Genomic DNA, 22,968 nt, shown 5'->3' with positions numbered 1-22,968 from the left:
AGACTTATAGAAAGAGACCATCTAAAAATGTTGTTAACAATGTATGACTGGCACGTGAAACAATTAGAGTGACTAAATGAAGACTCGGCACAGCACTTCGGAAAGGTTGCCAACCCCTGACCTAGGCATTGGGAACAGAGAGAGGAATGGGCCTGCTGTCTTATCCCGAGCCAAGCGAGGGTGGGGGGCAGGAGAGGACAATGGGGTAAGGAAGATACGAGGTGAGAGGCACAATCTAGAGCAAAACACTTAAGATAATTAGATTGCCACTCCTTAATAGCCATGAGCCAGGCCCCCAAAATCATATCGTTTGTTGTTTGCTTTCCAGCTGTTAGGGCACATACAGGTCATGTCTCGAAGTTTCTCTACAACGGTGAAGCCTAGAAATGTGTGTTTTAAATGACAGCTGAGTCGCCCCCCATGGTGCGCCTCCAGGCACCGGGGTGTTGAGAGAGACCCCACAGCTGGGAAGTTGTGATAAAGTCTTTATAGAGTTGGCAACACTGATTTAACCCTGCCCAGCAAAAGCCAACCCCAAATTGGCAGGATCCCCAGAGCAGCCTGTAGGTGTCCCCATACAGCAGGAGGAAAGCACAAGCTTGCAGAAATCAGCTGGACTTTGGCTCTTTCCTAGTTCATTGAGGGGCTTGGTACAGTGAAGTGCTTCATTTGGTAAGCACTGATAGCACACTTAGCCCTATCCAAAGGCTCAGTCCCTCTCCCAAGAGTTTACAGTGCAAGGAAATGGCATCCACTGAAGCACGTGAGTGTGGGAGAGGCAGAATCGGGCCCTTTGGCATGGTTTGTTAGCATGCAGGCAAAAGTCCTGGAACTAGGGTGTGCTGCTGCATTGGCTGGCTTGAAGTGGTTTCCATGATATCCAGGGTTTACAGTTTGGTTCAATGGCTCTCAGCACCCCTGCATGCAGGAGAGGTATTCCTGAGGGCATTCCATGCCAAAAAAATAAAAATACTGCACACAGTATTTTAAATTCTGCAAATTTTGTCAAATAAATGTGGAGGCTCCAGGATGGCATTGGGGAGCACAGGCCACTGGCTGCACAGAGGTGGGAGATTACTGTGCAGCTTCCCCCTCCCTGGGACACAGTCTCAGCAGTGAGGCTGCACCAAATCCTGACAGAGCAAGGAATGGGCCTGCCCCAGAAACACCCCCGAGCCCTGCCCTTCTGGGTGGGGCAATCTGGGTTCGGGCAGCTCAGTGGGGGGGAAATCTGGATGCACAGGGGCTTGTTGGGGGGTTCTGGGTGCAACAGTAATGGGATGCTGCAGGGGGGTCCAGGTGAAGGTGGTTGGGGCTCAGCAGGGGAATCTGGCAGTGGGGGGGCTTAGTTGCTGGGGGAGTGGGGCACAGTAGTGCTGGGATCCAGGTGCAGCTGGTTGGGGCTTAGTAGGGTGAGATCTGTTGGGGTGGACCAGGTGCAGGGGGAGTAGGGCTCATCTGGGAGGGACTGGGTATGAGGGGGGTCTGGCTGCACAGGGCTTGGGCAGATGAGGAAGCAGCTCCCTGTAGAGGGATTCCCTCCCCCCTGCAGCTGAGAAGCAAGGGGTGCAGGAAGCACAGGGTAGTGTGCAGTTTCCTGTAGCTGGAGGAGACACTCTGAGTCGGCCCTGGCTGCTGTGCCGGGGAAAAGGAAGTCCTGTCCTCCCCAGCCTAGCTGGAATGAGCAGCTGAGCCCAGCACCACGTAGGAGCTCCACTCATGTCTTCCCTAGTCCTGCCACCACCCCCCAGTAATTTCTCTCTGCTGGGGAGGGTTGCATGACTGCTTTTGTGGCTTCCCTTTACTTCCCCTTTAGAAAATCATTTTTCTAAAGGGAAACAAAATAAGGGGGGGGAGGGGAAGAGAGAGAAAAGAGCGGGAGAGAAGAGAAGAGAATATAAATTCTGTGCACGCACAGAGGCACAGAATTCCCCCAGCAGTAAAGGAGGCTAGGTGGCGCTTGCCACACTGGAGCAGACAACAGGGAATGCGGCAGCAAACATCGGAGTGCTCAAGTCCTCAGGCCTGAGGCAGTGGCAGAAATGAAACGGGTGAGAGACAGGGCAAAGGCTCGTGAGGAAGAGCAGGTCTAGGCAAAGGCCTAGCAATCACCCTGAGGCGCTTGAGCTGGAAGGCAAGCAGAAACCAGCACAGCAGAGAAAACACCTCTGTTCTAGATTATCTTTTCCTGTGCTCTCTCCAGCTGGTCTGGCTCTTGGACACCTAATGACCGCTCAGCTTTGGGGGAAAGTGCAGCTTTGGCCAGGGCCCAGCAGCCTGAGGCATGGCCCTGTAGCTACACCACCAAAATTCCTTGCAGTTCGATCTTTAGAAAGCTTTGGTGCAAGTGGAAACAGAAGCACAGCCAGGTCAGGGCCTAGCCATGCCTCCCCCACATGGCACCTGCCCCATTTGGCCAAAGGAATTTTTCCTCCCCTCCCCCCTTCTTTTAAAAAACTTCTCCAGCTGATCAAACAAGGCTTTGGGGCTTTCATTTTTACTGCAACCAGGGCTGTAATGAGAGGATGTGGAGCTCTGCAGTAGGCAAGTCAATGCAGCATCTCCACAGCTGCCCTTCCTAACCTGTTGCCCTATAAGTATCAGATCTTTAATTTCATATGCGGGTGACTGTGCCATTTGCTCCCCACTCCCTTGACTTGCCTGCAATGAGGGCAGACAAGCCCAAGCTGGAATTGTTTAGCTACAATGGAAGCCAGCATTAAAATCTTGTTTTAATTTACTTTCCCTAACTGGATTTCTACACACAGAGATTCTGCCTTCTAGTTCTATGTACAACAGATGGTCCTATTTAGTCCTTACTTTTCCACAGCCTTTTAGTTCCCAGTTGGAATTTAAAGCCAGCTGTAGAACAGCCATAATATTTGCTCCTTCTATTTTATTAGACTCCTGCGTAGTGCAGCTCCAGTTTCGTCAGAGCTCAGGGCTACAGGGGAAAGCTTCTCCCTGTGGATTTAGTTAGTGCTGCTGCTCAGGCGGTAGACGTCTCCCTTAAATTTGAGAGAGGATGAAGCGCACCGTACAGGCCCAGGCTAACAGGAGAGAAAACCCACAGAGCTAAGTTAGCCCTATAGCTACAGCAGATCGGAGCTCTTCAAAGTTTGAGGAACTTCTAAAATAGAAGGTCTCACTGGAAACATTTACATGTTTCAGGAAAGATAAAAAGTCCTAGCTTAAAATATTTGGCACAAGCTGCCCCATCTGTTTCAAATCCTCACAACAGAATTTCTTGAATGGGTTTAGGCTACACATTAAAAGGAAAAAAGTGATATGTAGGTAGAGAAATGCCAGGTGAACTTGGAAGCTGCTTTTCCCTACAGGATGAAAAATGGGGCAGGGGAAAATGGGTTATTCTGTAGAAAAGGAAAGTTTGAAACAGCAATCCATATACACAGGCCCTTTCTTACGAGCCTAGAGCTGTCCTCTGCCATGCATGTAGAAAGTTGCATACAGTAGCCATTTTAGTTAACATTTCTTCTGGCAGTAGGGATCAGGTAGTTCCACTCCCTTTCCCGGGGCTAGTTGGACTTTCTTTTTGCAGCGGGTGTTGGAAATATTCCAAGGGGAGCTGGACTCTGTCCCTTATGGAGTTTATCAGCTATTTGAACAGGTTTTGCAGGGGTGGTGGGTTTGTGTTTGTCTTGCGCCTTAAAGACAAACTCCTTTCTCTAACTCCTGAAAGAGTCAAAGGTTTGATAGCTACACAAGCTCAGATTTGGTATCTAGAAAATGTCGGCTTTTGGGCAGGGGGCTAAGCTTGATCCTGTGGAAGGTACAGCCCTTGGAAAGATGGATGGATTACAGATCCCTGTAACTACATAGCTTGCTCCCTCTGCTTTCCAGAGACCTCACTTGGGGCAGGGTCTAGTTTGGCACCTTGCTTTGATTACGGACTCTGGGTGCAGAGGAGGTTGAGAGTCATTACACAGTTACCAGCTTGTTATCTGGAAAACCCAGTGCAAGCAAGAAGTTAATTGTCCATCTAACTGCTTACCTGTATCCAAGTGCCCCCTTCCCTGCCAGGTCAGTTGGAACCCTGAAGTAGCTTACAGAGCATCAGTCGAGCATCTAGTAGCACCAAGCAGGCTAGTCTTAGCAACTGGCAGAGCCCCACTGGATGTTCTTGTCTGGGGCTGTGGTCAGCTGCAGTTGATGGGAAAAGAACCAGTTCATGCACATCCCCATCCTTAGAAACATGGAGGCGCCTGTGGGTGTATAGCAGCTTTATTTTAATCAAAGCCCATTATGTCTAAAACCAGCATGGCGGGAATGGTTTTTATTTCAAAAGACAATATAAGACAGTTGTCAATTTTAGTATCAAAACACTTGATATAGGTTGTCCTCTAACTGGCCCCATAAACCACCACAACCAATGAGCCTCTCTCAAGCCTAAGCTACACAATGCAAACCTCATGCAGATCTCACTACTGTGCCTCACGAACAGAACCTCAACAATGCACTGCAATGTGGCTTGGACCTGATTCAAGACAATAAGAGCACTCCTGGGTAACGGGGGGACTGAAGGGATCCCCTCAGTGTAAGCAAAGCTCTTCACACAAGAGGCAGTTTTATACATGACCTGTTACAATTGATCAGCAATGAGTGATAAAGCTCAGTGCAATAGCACTTAGTGAAGGCAGATTCAAACCCAGTGGCAGCAATGGGTTAGAAGGGCTGCCTGCTTCTCTAGTCAATGGCCAAAGGGGAGTGACTGGCACACACAGGGCCAAGAGGCCCATGTGACTAATTCTTCCATTCATGAGTGTTCAAAGAGAACAGGTTTGGTCTTTTTAAAAAAAGAAAGCAATCTCCTCTTTGCTCCAATGGCTCTGCCATGCAAGGAGAGAAACTTTAAGGCTGAGAAACTGAAGGCCCTTTTTCGGGCCATCTGCTCCTGCAAGAGTTCCAGTTCTGACAGGATGCATTAGTGCCCAGCAGAAAGGATCCCTGCATTCCTAGCCAGGCTACTCAAACTGAACACCCAGCACCAGAACTGCCCCACCTCGGCTTCCCCCTGGCAGCGGGGCAAAGGGGACCAGAGCTGATGAGCAAAAGAGGTTAATATCAAATTTTAAAGCCAACAGCTTCTTTTAGGTGCCGCTTGTGAGCCCCAGAGTTATTTGGAATGTTTACAATGGTTGCTACAAAAAAGGTAGTTACAAAATGTGTACATCTCACACGTTCTCCAGACATTATTGCATTGTTTGTATTTCCCTTAATGATGCTGTTTAAGGCTCCGCCCAACCTGGTGACCTTTAACCCTGAGGTGACTTGGCAGAAGTTGGTTTGGTTGAATTGGCAAGAGAAGGTAACCCTTGGGGTTAAAGGGCAGCTCTGGCTGGGCTGGTGCCCAGCCATTTGCTGGGTGGGGCAGAGGCGATGGCAGGGATCCTTTACATGTCGTTCAGGTCCAGCAGGGTCTGGTCCAGCATTCTTTGCGTGCAGAGATGCTCCTCTTTGGTGGATTTCAGTTTATCTAGTGGGAGGAAGAGTTAGACAGTTACCAGTCACATAGGTACAGCCCCTGCGGAGACCTGCATTAACTCTTTCCCAGCACACTGCTTTGGTTAGCTCCTCAGACGTCAGATGCAGGGCCAATTGCAGCCACAAGGGTTGTTCCTGGCCTCTGCCTCTTGAAATGCTGGTGCTTCCTGAGCAGCAAGATCTCCAGTAGTACTTGGCATGCAGATGTGTCAGACTGAAGCTAGCCTCCCCCAGATCTCCCATTGCTTCAACACTATGCCTCTTGCATTTCCAGATCTCAAAACCCAGATAGTGGCTTTGTTTGCCTAATGGCAGCTTGGGGAGACTGCTGCAAACCCAAGCCGAAACATAATGGGCAATTCCTTTCAGCCACAGACTAACTGGACCCCTCCAGGTGATCACATGGCAGATGTTAAGAGCCTGGTCAGAAAGGTCATGGGACCACCGGCTAATAGCCAGACTGGACAGCAAGCCTCAGTTCTAAACACACTCCCTCTTCACGGGGGCCGAGAGCTTGAGGAAGGAGAGACTATTCTAGGTCAACAGCAGGCAGCGGGCTAGCAAGAGCTTGGGATGCTGGTAAGTCTGCCCTGGAGGCTAAAAATGTGTTTCAGAAGCCAGGAAAGTCTATATCCCACAGCTGACCAGTGTTCTGGGTCACCCTTATTCCAAGGGTGGCCCTGACATAACATACTTCACATGCTGTTGCGCTGTTTGCTATTTAGACAGCTTGAAACAGGCTGCCCATTTACCCCCACCGCTGTACACAAACTTAGGGTCTCCACACAGTAATCGCTGCTGATTAGCGAGAGAAATTGTGTGCATTACTCTGACCTCCAGGACAGTCCAAAGTTGATGCAGTGAGGGCAAGGCACCTTGCTAGAGACTCTAGAGACCGCTCTGCCCAAGACACACATGGACCGCAGGATCTACGGGCTTTTCCCTGAGCGGGCTCTCAAGGGGGATAGTTCCAAGCTTACACAGGCTTTGCCACTACAGCGACTGCAGCCACAGCCTCCAACTCAGCAAGTCCTTGGACAACAGCAGCTCACTCCCAAGAGGCCTCTCCACACCCCAGGCCACATGGTCTTAACAGTGACCAGGCTTCTCCACAGGCCTTCTGGATGGAGCTTGGGTTTATGAAAGCAGCACAAGTTTGCATTTTGTCTTACAGACCTCAAGGTCAGTGGTTTATTGTCATTAGAAACAGCCATCAATCCATGCAGCAGGAGATCCTACAGACATTCAGCATATAGTAAGTTGGTCAGTCACAGCACTTAGACACATCGGATATTGTCAAAAGCAGCATCTACAGCAACTCATCTAACAGACACAGGTCTCCAATGCAGCCAACCCCCACATCACACCTGACTGTTAGAGCCAGAACAGCAGCCCCCAGGGACTCCCCACTGCACTGATAGAGTGAGACTGCCCAGAGTGATCAGAATCAGGAGGAATTACAGTCCTGGGGAGGTTTATGCATGGAGAACAGAGGTTACCTTTTGAAAAAAAATAAGTACATTAGAGGATAGACTTTAGCTGCCTCATTAAATAGCAGTAATTGCATAAAATCTGCTAATCTGCCAGTCTGTTAAGAATGATCAGATTTCACTGTGGTCCACAGTACTGGTGCTCACAATAAGCTTGTTTAGGGTCATTAGTGGGCCACCGTCTCAGTCACACAGATCATGCAGCGTTAACTTCAGCTCGTTAGCGAGCAGGCGATTTCTCTCAAGCTGGCTGTACAGGCGCTCTGCATCAGCAACAGGAGGATTAGGGGAAACAAGAGGAAGAGAAAAAGAGAGAAAGGGAAGGTTAGTAGAGTACCAAGATGAGCAAGTCATACAACCTGTCCCTAACATGTGGCATTCTGAGGATCATAAATCCCAGCTTGTTTTTACAGCCTGAGGCATGGAGACAGAATGAGACCAGCACTGCCGACTTGCTTTTCAGCTCAGAAAGCCTGTGGTAGAAGCCAAGTGTGGCCAGATTAGAAATCCTATTGAGGGCTTAGAGAGGCATAGGAAGGAAGATGGATTGTCCCTGGAAAATGAAGCCTGCAGGGTACTGTGTGTTCTTTATGCCCAGGAACAGGAGAGCCTTTGGATACACCCTTTTGACTACAGTGCAGCTATGTGACTAGAAACGGATGGGCACTGGGAGCTTCCCCAGCATCCCTCAGAAAGGATGTGGGTCAGCAGTCACTGTCCGTGACGGTCAGTAGGTCATGCTTAGCAGCTCAGGATGGGTTTATAACATGGACACAGGACCAAAAGCCTCATCTGCTTTCAAAGCTAACTGAAGGTCAGAGATGGATTCCAGACCCCTGCTGCTGAACAACTCAGCACCAATAGCAGGATGATCAGCCACAGAAGTGCTGAGGGAGACCTGCCAGCCCTGCACCCAGCTGCACCAGAGACAGACGGTGGAAGTCTCAGAGCAAGGGTCTCTGATCTTCTCAAGCAGCAGCCAATTCATGGGAGCCTGCCAACTTCCCAAAACCAGACAAGTGGGGTCCAGAGCCATGTGCTCTCAGAGCAAAACTAACCAAGCTAACCAGACCAGTCCTGTGGGGAGCAAGAGAACCCAGGTTAGGCATAGGCCCTTCCCAGTAACCTAACAGCCTTCACTCACTGCTTTCCTGAGCCCCTCGGATTAAACACCCTCCCACCCCACACACAGGACAGTCGTCTTGGACAGACTGCCTCAAGGGAATCTTGTGCTCTTGGTACTACCTCTTGCTGGGGGAAGGAAGGCTGGAGGGGGCATGGCTTTGTTCAGCTGCACCGTATCATTAAGGTCATACAGGTATGCACTGGTCAGTAGATGCTGCTAGCCTAGTCCAAGTGTAGGCCCTTAAGATGTGGCCCTTGCAAGAGAAGTCAGCAGGCCTGACAACTGCCAGCACCTCCTAGTCCCACTGAAACCCATCCCCGAGAATGGAATTCCAAGTCCCTGTCAGTGGGAAGTCAAGCTATCCTCCGCTCACCTCCTGAATCAAGCAACATGCTTCAGGGGGAACCTTTCTAGGGGTTTACAGGTGTTCTCTGCCCTCAAACCTGCTCTATGTTCTAATTAATCTTCAGGCTAATGTTAGGATATCAAGATCATGGAGATGATTTCATAATGGCTCTGGCCTGGACAGCCATTGCGGTGATCCCCAGCAGACGGCAGTAGCACAAGAACCCGCCAGTTTTAGTTAATCAGCGCCTCTGTAGACACCGCACCTGGAACCAATACAGCCAGTTTCTCAAGGACAGGATTTCTGGGGGTGGAGGGGTTTGTTGTGTGCTCTGGTTTTCTAAAGAGCATTCTACAGTGGGCCTCTATAATAGCTGAGCCTAGACTGCAGGTCCCAGCACACTGACCCCCCTTTCTTGGAGCAGGATGGGGAGCTCGAACCCAACCATTATTGCTGCTTGCTGGGACCCATTCTGTTCTGTTTCAAGGCAGTCTGGGCTCCTGGCAGGCTGCCACTGCAGCCCTTGGTTGGGCAGACTGGTCACCCTGGTGAGGTCTGAGTGCACCCTGGTGAGCAAAGCATGAATATGTAATGCCAGTGGGAGTGTAACTGCCTGTGGCCTTGAGCAGTGGAGCCAGATAAGGGCTTTCATGTGACTGTCAGAGCCATCTCCATACTGGGGAGCAGAGGGAGATGAGGAAGGAACCAGAGGGATCTCCCCTCCCCCCCAGTTCATTTACTGCCCAGACCCAAGGGAGGAGAATCCAGCAGCTAGACAGTACTTGTTCTTGAGCCCATGATTTCAGCCAGACTGTTTGGTATGAGACACCCCCCAGCCTTGCAAGGGTGGCCTTGAGGTTCTCAACAGCACTGCAGGAGGCTTTCTAGTCCCTCACACATACTCTGTAGAGAACTGCTGAGCCCAGCCCTCATGTTAGCCTGCCTATGCATGTGCCAACCAAGCTGGTTGGACCACAAAGCTTTCACCACCCCAGGTCAGGAATTGCAGCACCCAAGCAGCCATGCCTAACACTCCTTGCAGGTGTTATCTAGCATGACTGGCAGGGAGAGGGCCTGCTGACACCCCAGTCCAGTCCCTGGATGTTTCAATTTACATGGAAGAGGCAGACCCCCGGGGAGCTACTTGGAGCTGTAGATTCCGATACAAGTTATTGTAAGTGGCTGTTTCTTGGCCTCCCAGCCCAAAGTGAGAATGTTTGGTTCAAGGGCAGGAAGCAGGGGCACTTAATCTCATCCCTTCAGGAGTGGCAACATCAGACAAGCAGGGAATGTTTCCAAGGGCAAAGATTTCAGTGTGATGACTAGTCATTTGTGCTTTGACACTGGGGCGGTTGGAGAGGTGTTTGAGAGAAGCGAAAGGAGGCATCGTGCACGTGTCTTGATATGACGCAACATGAAAACTTCAGCATCTTGGAGCTTCTCAAGCCACAATAGCTGCATCCCAACAAGTCAGCAGGTAGCCTTGTCAGGGCAGGGACTCTGTTTGCACAGCTCCTTGCAATGGTACCACCCTAACTGGGTGCTGCTGTAATCCAGCTGAATGAACTGGAAGGGGCTACATAGCTGAAGAGTAGAGTGAAGTGAGAGCAGGCTGGGGCAAGTCTTCTGAACTACAGAAGACCTGGCCTCAGTTACCAAGATCTGGCTCATGAAGGGTTATGTTTGGAGATTACACCAGGACTTCCAGGACAAAGTGAAAATTTGAGAAACAGGAAAGGAGAGAGATTTGGTGAGCCACAGTGGGCAGCAGACGTGATGTCAGCCTGGGTAGTGTTCATAATCCCAAATGTTCTAGTAACTTGTGTAAGTCAAGTGACATGTGCCAGTATGCAGAGTGACTGGTTCCTACCATCAGCTATGAACCCAGCACTACACTCCAGGGGAAGATCCCACAATCCCCCATATCTGCTGTCAGAGCACTTTGGCCAAGAGGCATGCATGGATTTCCAACATTAGCTTCTACACCCCTCAGCTTGACAGATGGACATTCTGCACTACAGAAGCTGGGATCTTGGTCTCCACACAGACAGAATTCAGTGCAGACACTGGTACAGCTTTAGCACCTGACCAATCCTGTCCAACTGGAATTCACATGTGCTTTCCTGTGTTTGTTAGCTTTTGCATCCAGCCAAGTGGATCACTGACCAGGGTAAAGCAGACAAGGTGTACGTAGTGACTTTACAGTGAGCCAGCATTTGACTGCACCCCACAGGGGAATGAGATGGGAAAGCCATTAACTACCAAGACCAGGATACAAATGCAGCTTCAGATTTCCTGCTGCAACCCCAAGGAACCATTCAGTCCTTATGGAGCACTCAGCACTTTGTATTGTTTGCAGATATGCAATTCAGACATATGAGCCAAGAACATAGACAACAGCAGAAGGAAGAATTTAGTGCATCAACGTCTATATATTCCACTGACATGGGGGAGTTACATTGGCCTGGAGGCAACACTGAAACGGTTACTGTCAGGCAGCCAGTCTAGAAATCCATTGCTCAGTAGCACCAGCCATTTCACTCACCATCAATGTATACATCAAGTTGTTCCTTAGAGTGACATCATGCTCAAGCAACAGCAAGTACAAAAGGAGCTTTATGACTACATGAAATATGCAGATGAGAACACCCCGCCCCTGCTTCCCTCAGCCCCTGTACCCAGACAGACTGAAAAGGCAGCCCCTCTGAGCACAGCAGTGTCTGGCACAATAGGTCAGACAGAGGAAGCTTTGTTTGAGGGCAAGTGCAGCACAACGGCTCCTGCGTTTCAGTGTTTATTCCCAGGGATGCCCTGCATACAGTCTAACTGGACATGGGCACTGGAATTCAGAGAGTAGCAGAAAGAGCATAAGTGAAGGGTGCAGATGCAGAACAAGCCACCAAGCAGAGAGGCAAATCCAAAGTGGAGTTTGGAATATCAGATTTATCTGTATGAAATAGAGAAGGAGACACTTGTTTTAAGAGGCCCTTAAGAGTTTATACACTGCAAGCTTGGGTTTATGGCGCTTTCAGATGTTAGAAACAAGGATGCTTACTTCTGAGTGCGTATCAGCCCCTTCCTTGGTTAGTGGGTGAGGGAGCAGGCAGAGTCCACAACAAGCCACAAAGCCAGTTATAGTAACACACTAGTTTTGGTTACTTCCAGAGCAGTTTATGGATCTTCTCAATCCCAGGATCATGTATCTGATATTTGACTAGCACTAACTGCAGCCTCTGCCACACTAGATCTTGCAAAACAATGGCACATTGTCACTCCTGCAGGAAGCGTTCTCTGGAGTAGCTGGGAATTTCATTACTTGGCACAGATTAAATGAATTCACGCCCTTCCTGGTTCATTCCAAGCTAGCCCTGCGTCATACTAGTATTGTACATGCACATCACAATAATCTAACTCAAGAGTTAGTCACAGCATGCTGACAGACACTGCTGCATTAATCTAGAGGCAGAGACCTGCAGGAAATGCTACCAGTCTTCTGTGTAAGTTATCAGTCACAGCAAACCAAGCAAGTTCTGGCTGTTTAGCCTGCTCAAGCGAGGCAAGCACCACCACAGCCAGCTGATATTTACATGGAAGTCATATCATTGAGGGCGTGGTCCAATTCCTCACTAATTGCTTTGTACTTCAGTTTCTGGGCATAGAGCTCATCTAAAGAGGTTTGGAGGAGAACAAAAAGGAAACAGTAAGAAAGGCAGAGGAATAGTCCAAATACCCAGAGGCAGGAAATGCAGCACGGAATCCAGGAACAGGGGAAAATGAAGCTGGAGGTGAAAAAGCCACGACTCAATGTAGTTAGGAACCCATCTCTCCATTTTGTTTAGAGACAGGACCAGGCTTGGTACAGTTTAATCAAGAAGTGCCTTGCAAGTTACAAATACCAGTTCCTTGAGGAGCAGGGCCAATAACTTCAAAGCAATGCAGCTTAAGATGTGTTGACTCACAAGGGTCACCTGCCTGACTGGATCTGCAGTAACCAATGATGAGAGGTGTAAGCAATGAAGAAACCCCCCCCCCCCCCCATTTTGTGGGGGGAGCTGAATTGGTTTCCCCAGCTAGAGGGCAGAGATCAGCTAAGTGAGTATTTTCACCTCAGTTTCAATATGAAACCCCAAGGTTACCATGCTTAGTGGCTTTAGTCATCTAGTCTACAGATGTAGGGAATTCCCATTACAGAGAGCATGTACAATTAGCAGGAGAAATCCCAGCATGCAAACCACACCTGTGTTATCTAATCAGCTGGAGAAAGCTAGCAGACTACCTGCCTTAATTGGAGGCCTGGAATTCAGTCTTACAAGAGTTTTAGTACTGATCTTGCCAGCTCCACTTAGGGTATGTCTACACCCAGCCGCTAGTTCGGCAGCTGGGAATCGAAGTTCTGGGTTCGACTTATCGCGTCTTGTCTGGACGCGATAAGTCGAACCAGGAAGTGATCACCATCGACTGCGGTACTCCAGCTAGACGAGAGGAGTACTGCGGAGTCGACGGGGTAGCCTGCCTGCCGCGTGTGGACCGAGGTAAGTTCGAACTAAGTTACTTCGAACTTCAGCTACGTTATTCACGTAGCTGAAGTTGCGTACCTTAGTTCGAATTGGGGGGGGTAAGTGTAGACCAAGCCTTAATTCCAAGGGAATAGGACTTCTGGCTACAGTACAGCTGTTACAGAGTGCCCAGAGGACCATGTCTTGTTCAGTCTTAAAGTAGGTCACTTCAGCGGCAGGTTTGTAGATCAGAGCCAACAGTCTCATGATCAATATGTTTCAAGCAGAGCATGCAGATAGATATTTTTGCAGTTGTTGTAATGAAGTTAAGCCTTCCACTGGATAACTGGCTTACCATAAAACATCAGCCACGGAAACAGATCTAGAAAGTACAGCTTAGGTGGCAGTAGTCACTGTACTGACAGCTTCAGTCTAGAAATCATGCTATCTTTGCAAGAGTCAAGCTCTGATGTAGCCAAGAAGCTAGTTAGACCCAAGTCTTTACCATTTTGAGCTCCCAAAAGGTAGGCAATCAACAGGAGACAGACTGCTTAAGTCACTGGGTGAGGGCAGGCTGAGTTGTGGCCTTCCTCCACCCTTCGAGACAGATGAAGTCTGAACTATGGCTTTCCACTAAGAGGAATTTAAACAGGTTTTAGGGTAGTGCTGAAGACCAGAGAGCCATTCCATGTGCTGGAAGTTGCTGTACTCCATGGTTGGCACCTCCTAAGTAAAGGTTTAATGGGTCTAGTATGAATACTTGCTTGTACCTGGTTATAACATACCCATGGGTTTCAGCTGCACTAACCTGACAAACATCTTACTGTCCTGTCCCTACCTCCTGAGGTTCTCAGGATGCTGTACAATAGCCTTTCCCCAACCCCACTCCAGAAATTTCAGACTCGAGAACGAGTTATCCTGACCCCCACAAATGCATTTTAAGCAACAAAACGCAGGGAAATCCCAGCTGCTTAGTCTGGAGTGGCCAGGTGACACCTGAGTGCCAAGCAGCAATCTAGGAACACGTCACACCAACACTTATCCAGCCTCAGTGCAGACTGAGCTGGGTTGTTTAACAGTAGATGCCAGGTCCAGAGTGACTCAGCAGCTCTAACTTCAGCTCACACCACTTAACATCAGCCAGCAGGCTGAACCAGAGCAGGCCATGCCCATGAAGTGAGTAATCGAGAAGAGAAGAGGATTCTGATCAGGGTAGCCCGTCAGCTCCCTCCCATAAGCTCCAGCACCACCCAGGCCCCATGGCATCTGGGGCAATAGACTCAGTTGGCCCATCTTGAGTGATCTTTGCCACTCCCTAGGTTTTATTTGGCATCCCAGTCCCCAAAACGCACCTTCCAAGTCATCAATGGTCTTCTCCAGTTTGGCTACTGATCGTTCAGCAAATTCTGCACGGGTCTCCGCCTAACAGAAAACAGAGCCAATTAATACAGGGCTAGTCTGTGGTTCTTCACTTTGAGACTGATCTAGGAGTCTACCACAGTGAAGTCAAGCTACCATGGCCAGCCTCAGAATGAGGTGCCCCTGTCCTGGCGTCTGGTGGCCGACAGTCCCTTTCACGATGTTTATCCAAATCCCACACCACTGGGAACATGCTTTCAGACCCTGGAGAAGGGGCCACTCACCTCTTTGAGTTTGTCTGTCAGGATCTTGATTTCCTCTTCATATTTATCCTCTTTTTGAGAGTACTGTGGAAGAAGCAGAGAGTCAAATCCCAGCACCACTAACTGCCTCCCACAAATAGGTCCTGCAATCTGAGAATCACTAAGTCCAGACCTCAGCTGCAGAGGGGAGGTTAGGGACTCACTCTTGCACCACAACACAACATTCCTGCCTGCAGATGTTGCACCAAGTGGGCCAACCACAGGGAGGCTGGCCCAGCACAGTAATTCACACCATGCTTATCCACCAGGAGGTGGTTAGGAAACCATCCCCAGACCATGTCTGACATGCAGCATTAGGCACATGGATGAATAAGTCTGCTTCACAGCCAGGCAGCCAATGCCTTACACTTATGTTGGATGTGAAGCTTCCCCTCCCCAACCTTGGAACAGCTTAAGACAATGACCACCACTGCACAGATACACCAACAGACATTGATCCAATGGGAGATTACCTCACCCACCTTGTCTCTAGAGACAAATGAGTCAGACTGACACTCATGACTACTAGCTCTGCACTTCAAACCATTGGCACGCCCATGTCTGTAGCTCCCACGGACATGCAGACTGATTCTGTAACAACTCAACCTCATGCAAAGGCCATTACAAGTACTACAGACCAGGGAGCATTCCCATCTCACTGGGTGCTCTTTAGCCAGGAGGCCCATGCAGGAGTGCCTGCAGGCTTCTGGCCCTTTGCAAAGCAGCCCTACCTTCTCAGCCTGAGCCTCAAGAGACTTGAGATTGTTGGTGACATTCTTCAGCTCTTCCTCCAGCTCGGAACATTTACTGTGGACGTTTTAAAAAAGGCAGGAGAGAAGGAAAGAAAAGTGGGAGGGAGACAACACAGGAGAGAGATGAAAAAAAGTGAATCCATGTGCAGAGAAGACCGGAGAGCTCTTTAGGAGACAGATCTCACGTGACCACACCAGGTGGGATTTCACTTCCAGGCTGTCAGGAGAGTTTACAGGCAGCTTTGTAGGAAGTGAACACTCACACAGGCACTTACTAGACACCTATCCTTCGTGCCTTGTACACACTATAGCAAAAGCAAGGCCTTAAAACGGAGCAGCTAGAGCTGGATGCAGATTCATGCTGGACCCAAAGTCTTGCATGTAAAAAAATGAACATTAATAAGTATGCTGTGGGGAGGGAAGCTGTTCTATGGGGCAGCTGCAGCTGCCACCTGCTCAGAGAAAGGGAGGTTTGCCAGTCAGCAGGAGAGAATGGAGCATTCCAGAAGTGAGAAATGAAGGAGAGATGCTATTAAGGAGCAGAGGGCAGGACTGTGATGAGGAGGCCACAAGACCTGTTTGACACTTTAAGGGAAGGGTTAGTACCTTTTCTTCAGCAACAGCCAGACACTTCACATTCTGGTCCATCAATCGAATCTGCTCATCCAGTTCCCGGCAACGACTGTTAGGGACGATCACATGATGGCACAAGCCAGGCAAGGGGGGCAAAGTCAAAAGGAGCAGCAACATCACAAACAAAGCCAAGCAAAAAAAAGGGAAGGGAAGGGGAAAAACAAAGAAAAGTCATGGTCACGACATGCACGTCTGGGTGGGAAGCACAACTATACTTGCTGTACATGCACACAAGTGACTTTGTTATACAAGGCCTAAAAAATGCAACGGAAAGGCCCTGACTTCCCCCTTAAAGACCAATTAAAGCAGCCACACTTGAGGAAATCTAAGCCCTTGCATTGCATCTTAGATCTGTGCATGTTCTGGATAGAAATTAGCCAGCGACTCGTCAAGATCAGACTCCGGCACGGATGTTCTATGGCTCCAGGTGCTGCTTTAATTCCCTGTCCAGGGGGACTTTGCAATCGCAGTAGGGTGCATTGTGCATTTGCCTCAGTGTCCCACAGCAATTTCCAGATAAGCTAGTAGACACCAGCTGCTCTAGTGACCAACAAAGCAGTGCTGGTGAAAAGAACTAGACTGAGAGGGACCTTCTGATCCTGCTGGTACAAAGTCACTCCATGCAAAGAGGTTGGGCATCTCCACTACAAGGCAAACACTCTGTGATATCCATGCCCCCACGTCAGAGACCAAGTGTTCATTTTCTCCTGGTACAAGTGAGACAGATCAAGGGAGTAACAGTTCCTTTGGCAGAAGAGCTAAACCTCAGCCCACTCTTCAGGCCTTGTTTAACAAGGTTTGGGATGTTTCAGTCATGTTAGTTCCCATGCAGAGGGAGCCATGCTGATGAAGTCCAAGGGAAAATACTCACGACTCTGCAAGCTCAGCCCTCTCCTCAGTGCGCTCCAAGTCTCCTTCAATGATCACCAGTTTCCGGGCAACCTGGAGGAGAGTTGATGAGGCAAGAGTTTAGTTCTTGGGGAAGGAGCTCACAATGGACCCTGCTGTCCTGAAGCCCAGCCGGCCAGTTTCCTTACAAGAAAAGGACGGCATGACCTCAGCTGGGTGAAACACCAACTCCTAGTGCTCACTCAGGAAAGCACTTCCCACATCAGGATCCATTAGGAGAGCTACCTCGCACCTGGGTGAAGCCAAGTGTGGCAAGATAGCTTTGAGAGCCTCACCTCCTCATACTTCCTGTCAGCCTCTTCTGCAATGTGCTTGGCCTCCTTGAGCTGGATCTCCTGCAGTTCCATCTTCTCTTCATCCTTCAGGGCTCTGTTTTCAATCACTTTCATGCCTCTGCCCAAGACAAGAGGAAGAAGTGAGGTGATGCACACAACTGTGACCTTGAACTGGCATGTTACACACTACAGTGCCTTTATGAAAGTCTGTTCTTGATGCAGGGCTGACAGCAACCAGGGGTTTATACCTAATCTATGCATTAGGGGTCACAAGGAAGTTTACCCTCATCCAGCAATGTTACAGTTCAGTCTAGCATTGACTCAGACTAGGACATCTCTGGAGAGTGTCAGGCCATGTCTACACTACCACTTATGTCAGCAAAGCTGGTCTCTCAGGGGTGTAAAAAATACAACCCCTTAAGCAACAGTTTTGCTGGCATAAATGGCAGTGTGCACAGCACTGTGTCGGCAGAAGAGCGTCTCCTGCCGACAAAACCAGCTCGCCAAGTGGCAGTAGCTATACTGTGTTGATGGGAGAGCTCTCCTGTCAGCAGAGAGGGCTACACAAGCAAGCTTATAGCAGTGCAGCTGTAAGCTCACTCATGTACACATGGCTTAAAGCCCCCACCCAAGATGTTCATCTCTTTTCCACACAGAGGCAAGTGCTGAGGCAAGAGGCTGATCTCCCTTAGTCTGCAGGGAGGACTATTACATGGGTTAAGCGGTGTCCAGTGCTGTTTTTCCCCCCACCCCTCATGTCTCCACCATGCATCTGCAATATTTGTGTAGAGCCAGAGAGGAGTGGTGTCTGCAGGAAGTCTCCTGTTTCTGTAATGCAGCTCACCTTTCACTCTCATCTGCAGCTTTCTCTGCCTCCTCCAGCTTCTGCAGAGCTGTGGCAAGACGCTCCTGGGCTCGGTCCAACTCCTCCTCTACCAGCTGGATACGGCGATTCAAGGATGCAACTTCTGCCTCAGCCTAGAGAGTTAATCACACCATGAGCTAGTCTACAGTGGGTCTAGCACTTACAGCAAGGGAGGGCTCCTGGGATCAGTGTCCCATTCCGCCATTGACTGAGATGGAAAAGGAAAGCAGGGCCACATCTTTGACAGGCAGAGTTTCATGCAGTGAAGCTGCTCCACACAAGTTCCCAGCATACCACAAAGAACTGGTATTTCAGCTCAAGCAGACTTGTGACAGGTACCTGCCCAACTAACCTCTGCTTGCACAAATATTAGCTCTGCCAGAGGGTTTCCAGTTAACCAGAACTGTGAGAGGCCAACACTACTCCCTTTATCCTCAACAGCAGCCTATCGTCCTGTGAAGGCTGCAGCCAGCTGTTTTACACAGGAGAACTAGTGCCAGTTGAGTGGCTGAGCTGTGACTCAGTGTGGCTGGAGGAAAGTTCCAAGCAAGTCAGCAACTGCAAGTCTATCTGAACCATCTTTGGAGGAGGCAGCAGCTCTTGGGGATCCCCTGACCATGAGGGGCAGCACCAGACTTCCAGAGCTGAGCACGGTGCTTAGGCCAGCCAACGCAGGTCACTGCCAGCCTCCAGAGACCGGTTTCCAAGGACATCTTGGAAACTCTGAACAGCAGCTTGATTTTGCTCAGTAGTTTAGCAGGAATTTGGAGCTAGAGGGGAAGTTCGGGGATATCCGGTCTCCAGAACAGTTCTTTCTGAAGGGAATTCTACAGCTATAGCAACAATGCAGCCTGGAGTTTCAGAGTCAGCCTCCCAATACGGGCTAGTGAGGAGCCACTACAGCTATAAAAAGCTTTAGGCCTGGTCTCCATGTAGGATGTGGGTCAGGCTAGCTCCAGCACTCCGCCGTGAAAAGTTTCATGCCCCCCTGCGCCCGTTGGATTGGCCTAACCCCCACTGTAGATCCTGCTAGGCTGACAGAAGAATTCTTCCATTGACCTGGTTGCTGCCTCGGAGGTGGGTTTACTACAGTGACAGAGGAAACCCTTCCATTGCTAGAGTATCAACAGCTCCTGCCCTGCAGCTGGGCCACGATAGCCCTTGCAATCCAAGATCAGCTGGTCACCCAGGTCTGTGCTGTGAAAAGCCAGCTGGGAGCCTGGGAAAGGGAGTCACTTGAGCTTTTGCTCTGTCAGCAGGGCGATTTGGATCTCCACTCAAATCTAGGCACATTGCTTTGATAGCTGCAACAGTTACGCACGCAATTCCTCTAGTGCTAGACACACCTTAGGGGCTGCGGTGACACCGCAGGTAGGTATCCTAGGTACATTACAACCCAGCCCAAGGCTGCAGATTAACCAGTACACTGGCCAATGCCCATTCCTCCCCTCCCCAATCATGGCAGATCTCTACAGCTTATGGATGTCTGCTTGCCACTTAAGGCAGTAATAAGAACCCTCCCCATCTGCCTTGGGCAATCGGATTTCTTCCTAGTAGCATAGAAGTCATGCTGAGAGGAAGAGCCACCAAGGAGCTGCAGCTCACTTCAGGGCAGCACTGAGGAGTCTGGCAGGACCTAACCACCACATGTAACAAAGCTAGTGTTAGAATAGGGCTCCATATATTTGGAGTTAAAGCTCAAGACAAGCCATTCAGCTCTTCTCCTTGGCTGGACCATTACAGAGATGCATAGTGCCCTGATGAGCAGGGGAGAGGCCAGTACCATCCAGTGGCAGAGTGCATCATAGGAAAGGGACCTCCCTAGGTGAGCGCTTCCATGCATGTGCACCCCCAAGCCTCTTCTGTGGAAACCTGCACAACTGATGCCTGAAGAGTGCTGCCCTGGACCAAGCCTGCTGGAGGAGCCAGCGAGCACCTATGGTTCAGGAGAAGAAGGGGATTAAAACTGGAAAGTTCAACCAAAGGAGCTGGCCAAGAACTGGTCTAGTTGCCATCAGTGCACAGCCTAAGGAAAGTGAGACAGTCAGACCAACAGGAGAGCACTCTCCTCCCCAGCAAGGCCGGAGGAACACCAGAATGGGTAGGATGCGGTCCCCACACCATTGCGGGGGAGGGGGAAAGAGGAGAGAACCTAGCTGTCAGTTTCTGGCTACGTGGTGTTTTAAACTTGACTCAGCCCAGCTGTGGTATGAAGAAGGCTCCTTCACTGCTGTGGAACTGCTTCTCTACCCTCTCCCTCAGCCACCCAGCTGCTGCAAGGGGGCTCCACCTTCTACCCTCCACCACTCGCTTCGCTGCTAGTTTTGGCTCCCTGCAGCTTACCCCAAGCAATAGGGGAGTGAAATTCCTAGCAGCTTTGCAAATGCAAAACCCTGCTCGGTTTCGTTCCCTTGTGCAGAAGGGCACACCCCCAAAGTCACCCCGCACCTGCAGAATGAGCAGCAGCTCAGGCAGACAGCCAGCAGTCTGAGGAAGGCAACCCCAAGCCAGCACTTTGCCATCCTCAAGGTATAGGAACTTGCATTTAGAACCTTGTACTAAGCCACCAATCTCCGTAGGACTTCCCGCCAGCAGCAAGAGGGCTCCTCACACTAGTAAGGGAATTCTTTAGCCCTGTTCGTGGTAGCCTAAGACCAGAAGACACCACCTGTGCCCAACCCCCAGCTCAAGAGATCTATGACTCTACCCAGAGATGTGAATGAACACTATCGCAGGGCTGCAACAAGCCAGGGTGGTAGTATACATGTTTCCATGACAACTGCTGGCTTAGCTAGAATATGACCATACTGCAATTACAAAAGAATTCCTTATGAGGCTGCAAAAAGAGCAGAACCAAGCCCTGGGAGTGGCCTCATTTTAATGCGCTGCAGTGTCTTTCCACTGCTAGATGTAAATTGGAGCCCCTGGACGCCCGCCCGGGGAAGCAGTCAGCACTGCAGCCAACAGGGCACCTCCTTACATTCACACACAAGCTAGGTGTTTGTCTTCTGGGCCTGAAGGCCAACTTCCTCATTTTAGTCATCCTGCTGTTCAGTTTAGCCCCAGCAAAGCCACTGCATTGATCCTGCTGGAGCAGGCCACAGTGACAGCCAGCAAGACAATCAGAGCATCAGATCCAAGCCCCTCACCTCCCGCACCCATTCATGGGCAGGCCATGCTATATGGATCAGACGCTCCCAGGAAAGTCATCAAGCAAGCTGCCTGTTTTCAGACCAGCTTGGACAGACTTCAGTTCAAGTGTCAGGACTGTCCGACCTGCTCAGAGCCACGGCTGGGCAGGATAAGGCATAAAGAACTTGGAGCCCAATTCTGAGCAGTGCTGGGACCTTCCAACTCCCACTGATTTCAGCTTATTTGGGGATGCCGGTCCGCAGAGCCTGGTAGTTCAAAGAAAGCACTCCCTCTACAAGCTGAAGACTGTTTACTCAGTTTGTATTTCAGTCCGCTGCAAGTGTCACTTAGGTGAGTGGGAGGCCAGTGAGTACTCTGCCACTTCTGGGTCACATGATCCCTTACTAACTCTGGGGGGAATAAAGGCTGCCTTGGCAGTAAGCTAGAAGGCAATGTGGTTCAGTGGGTCAGGCACCAGGCTTGCAATCAGGAGATGAAGGTTCTAGGCTTGCTCAGGCCAGCACATCTAGCCTCCCTGTGCCTCAGTTTCCCCATAAATAAAATGTCACTATGGATGCTTCTTCCAGAAAGCACCTGTGGTCTACAGAGAAGTGTTTGATTGACAAAGGTGTCCTCTGTGCTTAACACTCCTCTGCCTTGCAGTGTGATTGCGAGACTAAGTGGCCTCAACATCTCGATGGAATATGCTGCAAGGGCAGAGTATTTGCCAGCTCAAGGCCTGGTCTAGCGCTTAGGTCGACAGTGTCAGTGTAGACACTGCATTGCTTACATCGACTGTTGCTGCCTTTCAGAAGTGGTCCCAATGCCATACATTAACAGTGAAATTGGTGCAAGCGCTCCTGTTGAGGACATGCACCGCTGACACAAGGAGTGCCGTGTGGACATGGGAAAGTGATGTAATTACTGTGGTGGCTGGATGTCAACCCAAGTTACATCAGCTTCATTTTGTAAACTTGCCCTAAGACCTTGATGTGGTTGCTTCTTCCTGCCCCTGTTCTAGCAATTCCAGAGCAGTGTCCATACCCAACCCTGCCTTAAATACGTTCATAACAAGGACTCCAGTATTCGAGAGCACCATGTACTGAACAATTCAGTTTTTCTGATTAAGCCAGTATTTGAGCAGGATGGAAAGTCTGGGAGCTTTCCACCGAGTTCCCGGACTGGCAGCGTCACATGTGATATCACTTCCATTTTCTCAGAACACTTCAGTCAGTTCATGCTAAGAATCACTTACACCTTTTGTGCTTAGAGCACTGAGCAAGCCAACATGGAGGAGCTCTTCCCCCACTTCCCTTTTATGGTTCAGGATGGAGTCAGAGACCAGAGACATGAGAGATGCAAGACTGATAAGAACCTATCACAGCTCAAGCCCCAAACCATTTCAAGTCAACGCTGTTTCTGAATGACAAGCTAGTGCCACCAGACTCTCAGGAGATGAGTAAAGGAAAAATCTACCAACTGTCTGCTGGAGAATCCTTTCCACAGCTCCAGTTAGTTATTTACACTGTCAGCATGTTTAGACTTCCAAGAGAAGTGTGTATTTGAGGAGGTGGGAGAAGGCTGTGTTTATCTTGGGGCAAACTGATTCGGGGCAAGCATGAGGCATTACTTTGTTCCCCAGTGTAGAGTCTCAGGACCCTGCTCAAAGAGAGTTTCAGTGAAAGGGCAACAGAGGTAACCCAGAGAAGCCGATTCATCACTGCACACCAAGAAATCAGTGAAGCAGTGACTGAAACGCAAGGAGCACAAATAAAACTGCA

The 22,968-nt window shown here is 49.8% G+C and overlaps 1 protein-coding gene across 8 annotated transcripts in view; it reads right to left on the bottom strand.

Annotated features, from left to right (window-relative positions):
- Positions 1-4,224: 4,224 nt before the first annotated feature.
- The window catches only part of TPM3 (tropomyosin 3), a 32,473-nt gene continuing 13,729 nt past the window's right edge, over positions 4,225-22,968 (bottom strand). For 2 of the 8 annotated variants that reach the window (XM_065419865.1, XM_065419870.1), the window contains 7 exons: positions 18,035-18,168; positions 17,191-17,308; positions 16,878-16,948; positions 15,980-16,055; positions 14,604-14,666; positions 14,313-14,382; positions 4,225-5,494 (listed from right to left, as the gene is read on the bottom strand). In XM_065419865.1, coding sequence (XP_065275937.1) covers positions 5,412-5,494; positions 14,313-14,382; positions 14,604-14,666; positions 15,980-16,055; positions 16,878-16,948; positions 17,191-17,308; positions 18,035-18,168 — 615 coding nt within the window. In that variant the 3' untranslated portion in view covers positions 4,225-5,411. Of the gene's footprint in view, positions 5,495-6,663; positions 7,256-12,047; positions 12,131-14,312; positions 14,383-14,603; positions 14,667-15,352; positions 15,429-15,979; positions 16,056-16,877; positions 16,949-17,190; positions 17,309-18,034; positions 18,169-22,968 lie in introns of those variants that run through there. The other 6 variants (XM_065419866.1, XM_065419872.1, XM_065419868.1 and 3 more) reach the window with 5 other exon arrangements.

Source organism: Emys orbicularis, chromosome 20 (assembly GCF_028017835.1).
Source record: "Emys orbicularis isolate rEmyOrb1 chromosome 20, rEmyOrb1.hap1, whole genome shotgun sequence".
Lineage (NCBI taxonomy): Eukaryota > Metazoa > Chordata > Testudines > Emydidae > Emys > Emys orbicularis.
Note: the sequence above shows the minus strand (reverse complement) of the source record. Positions and strands in the feature narration are given on the sequence as shown.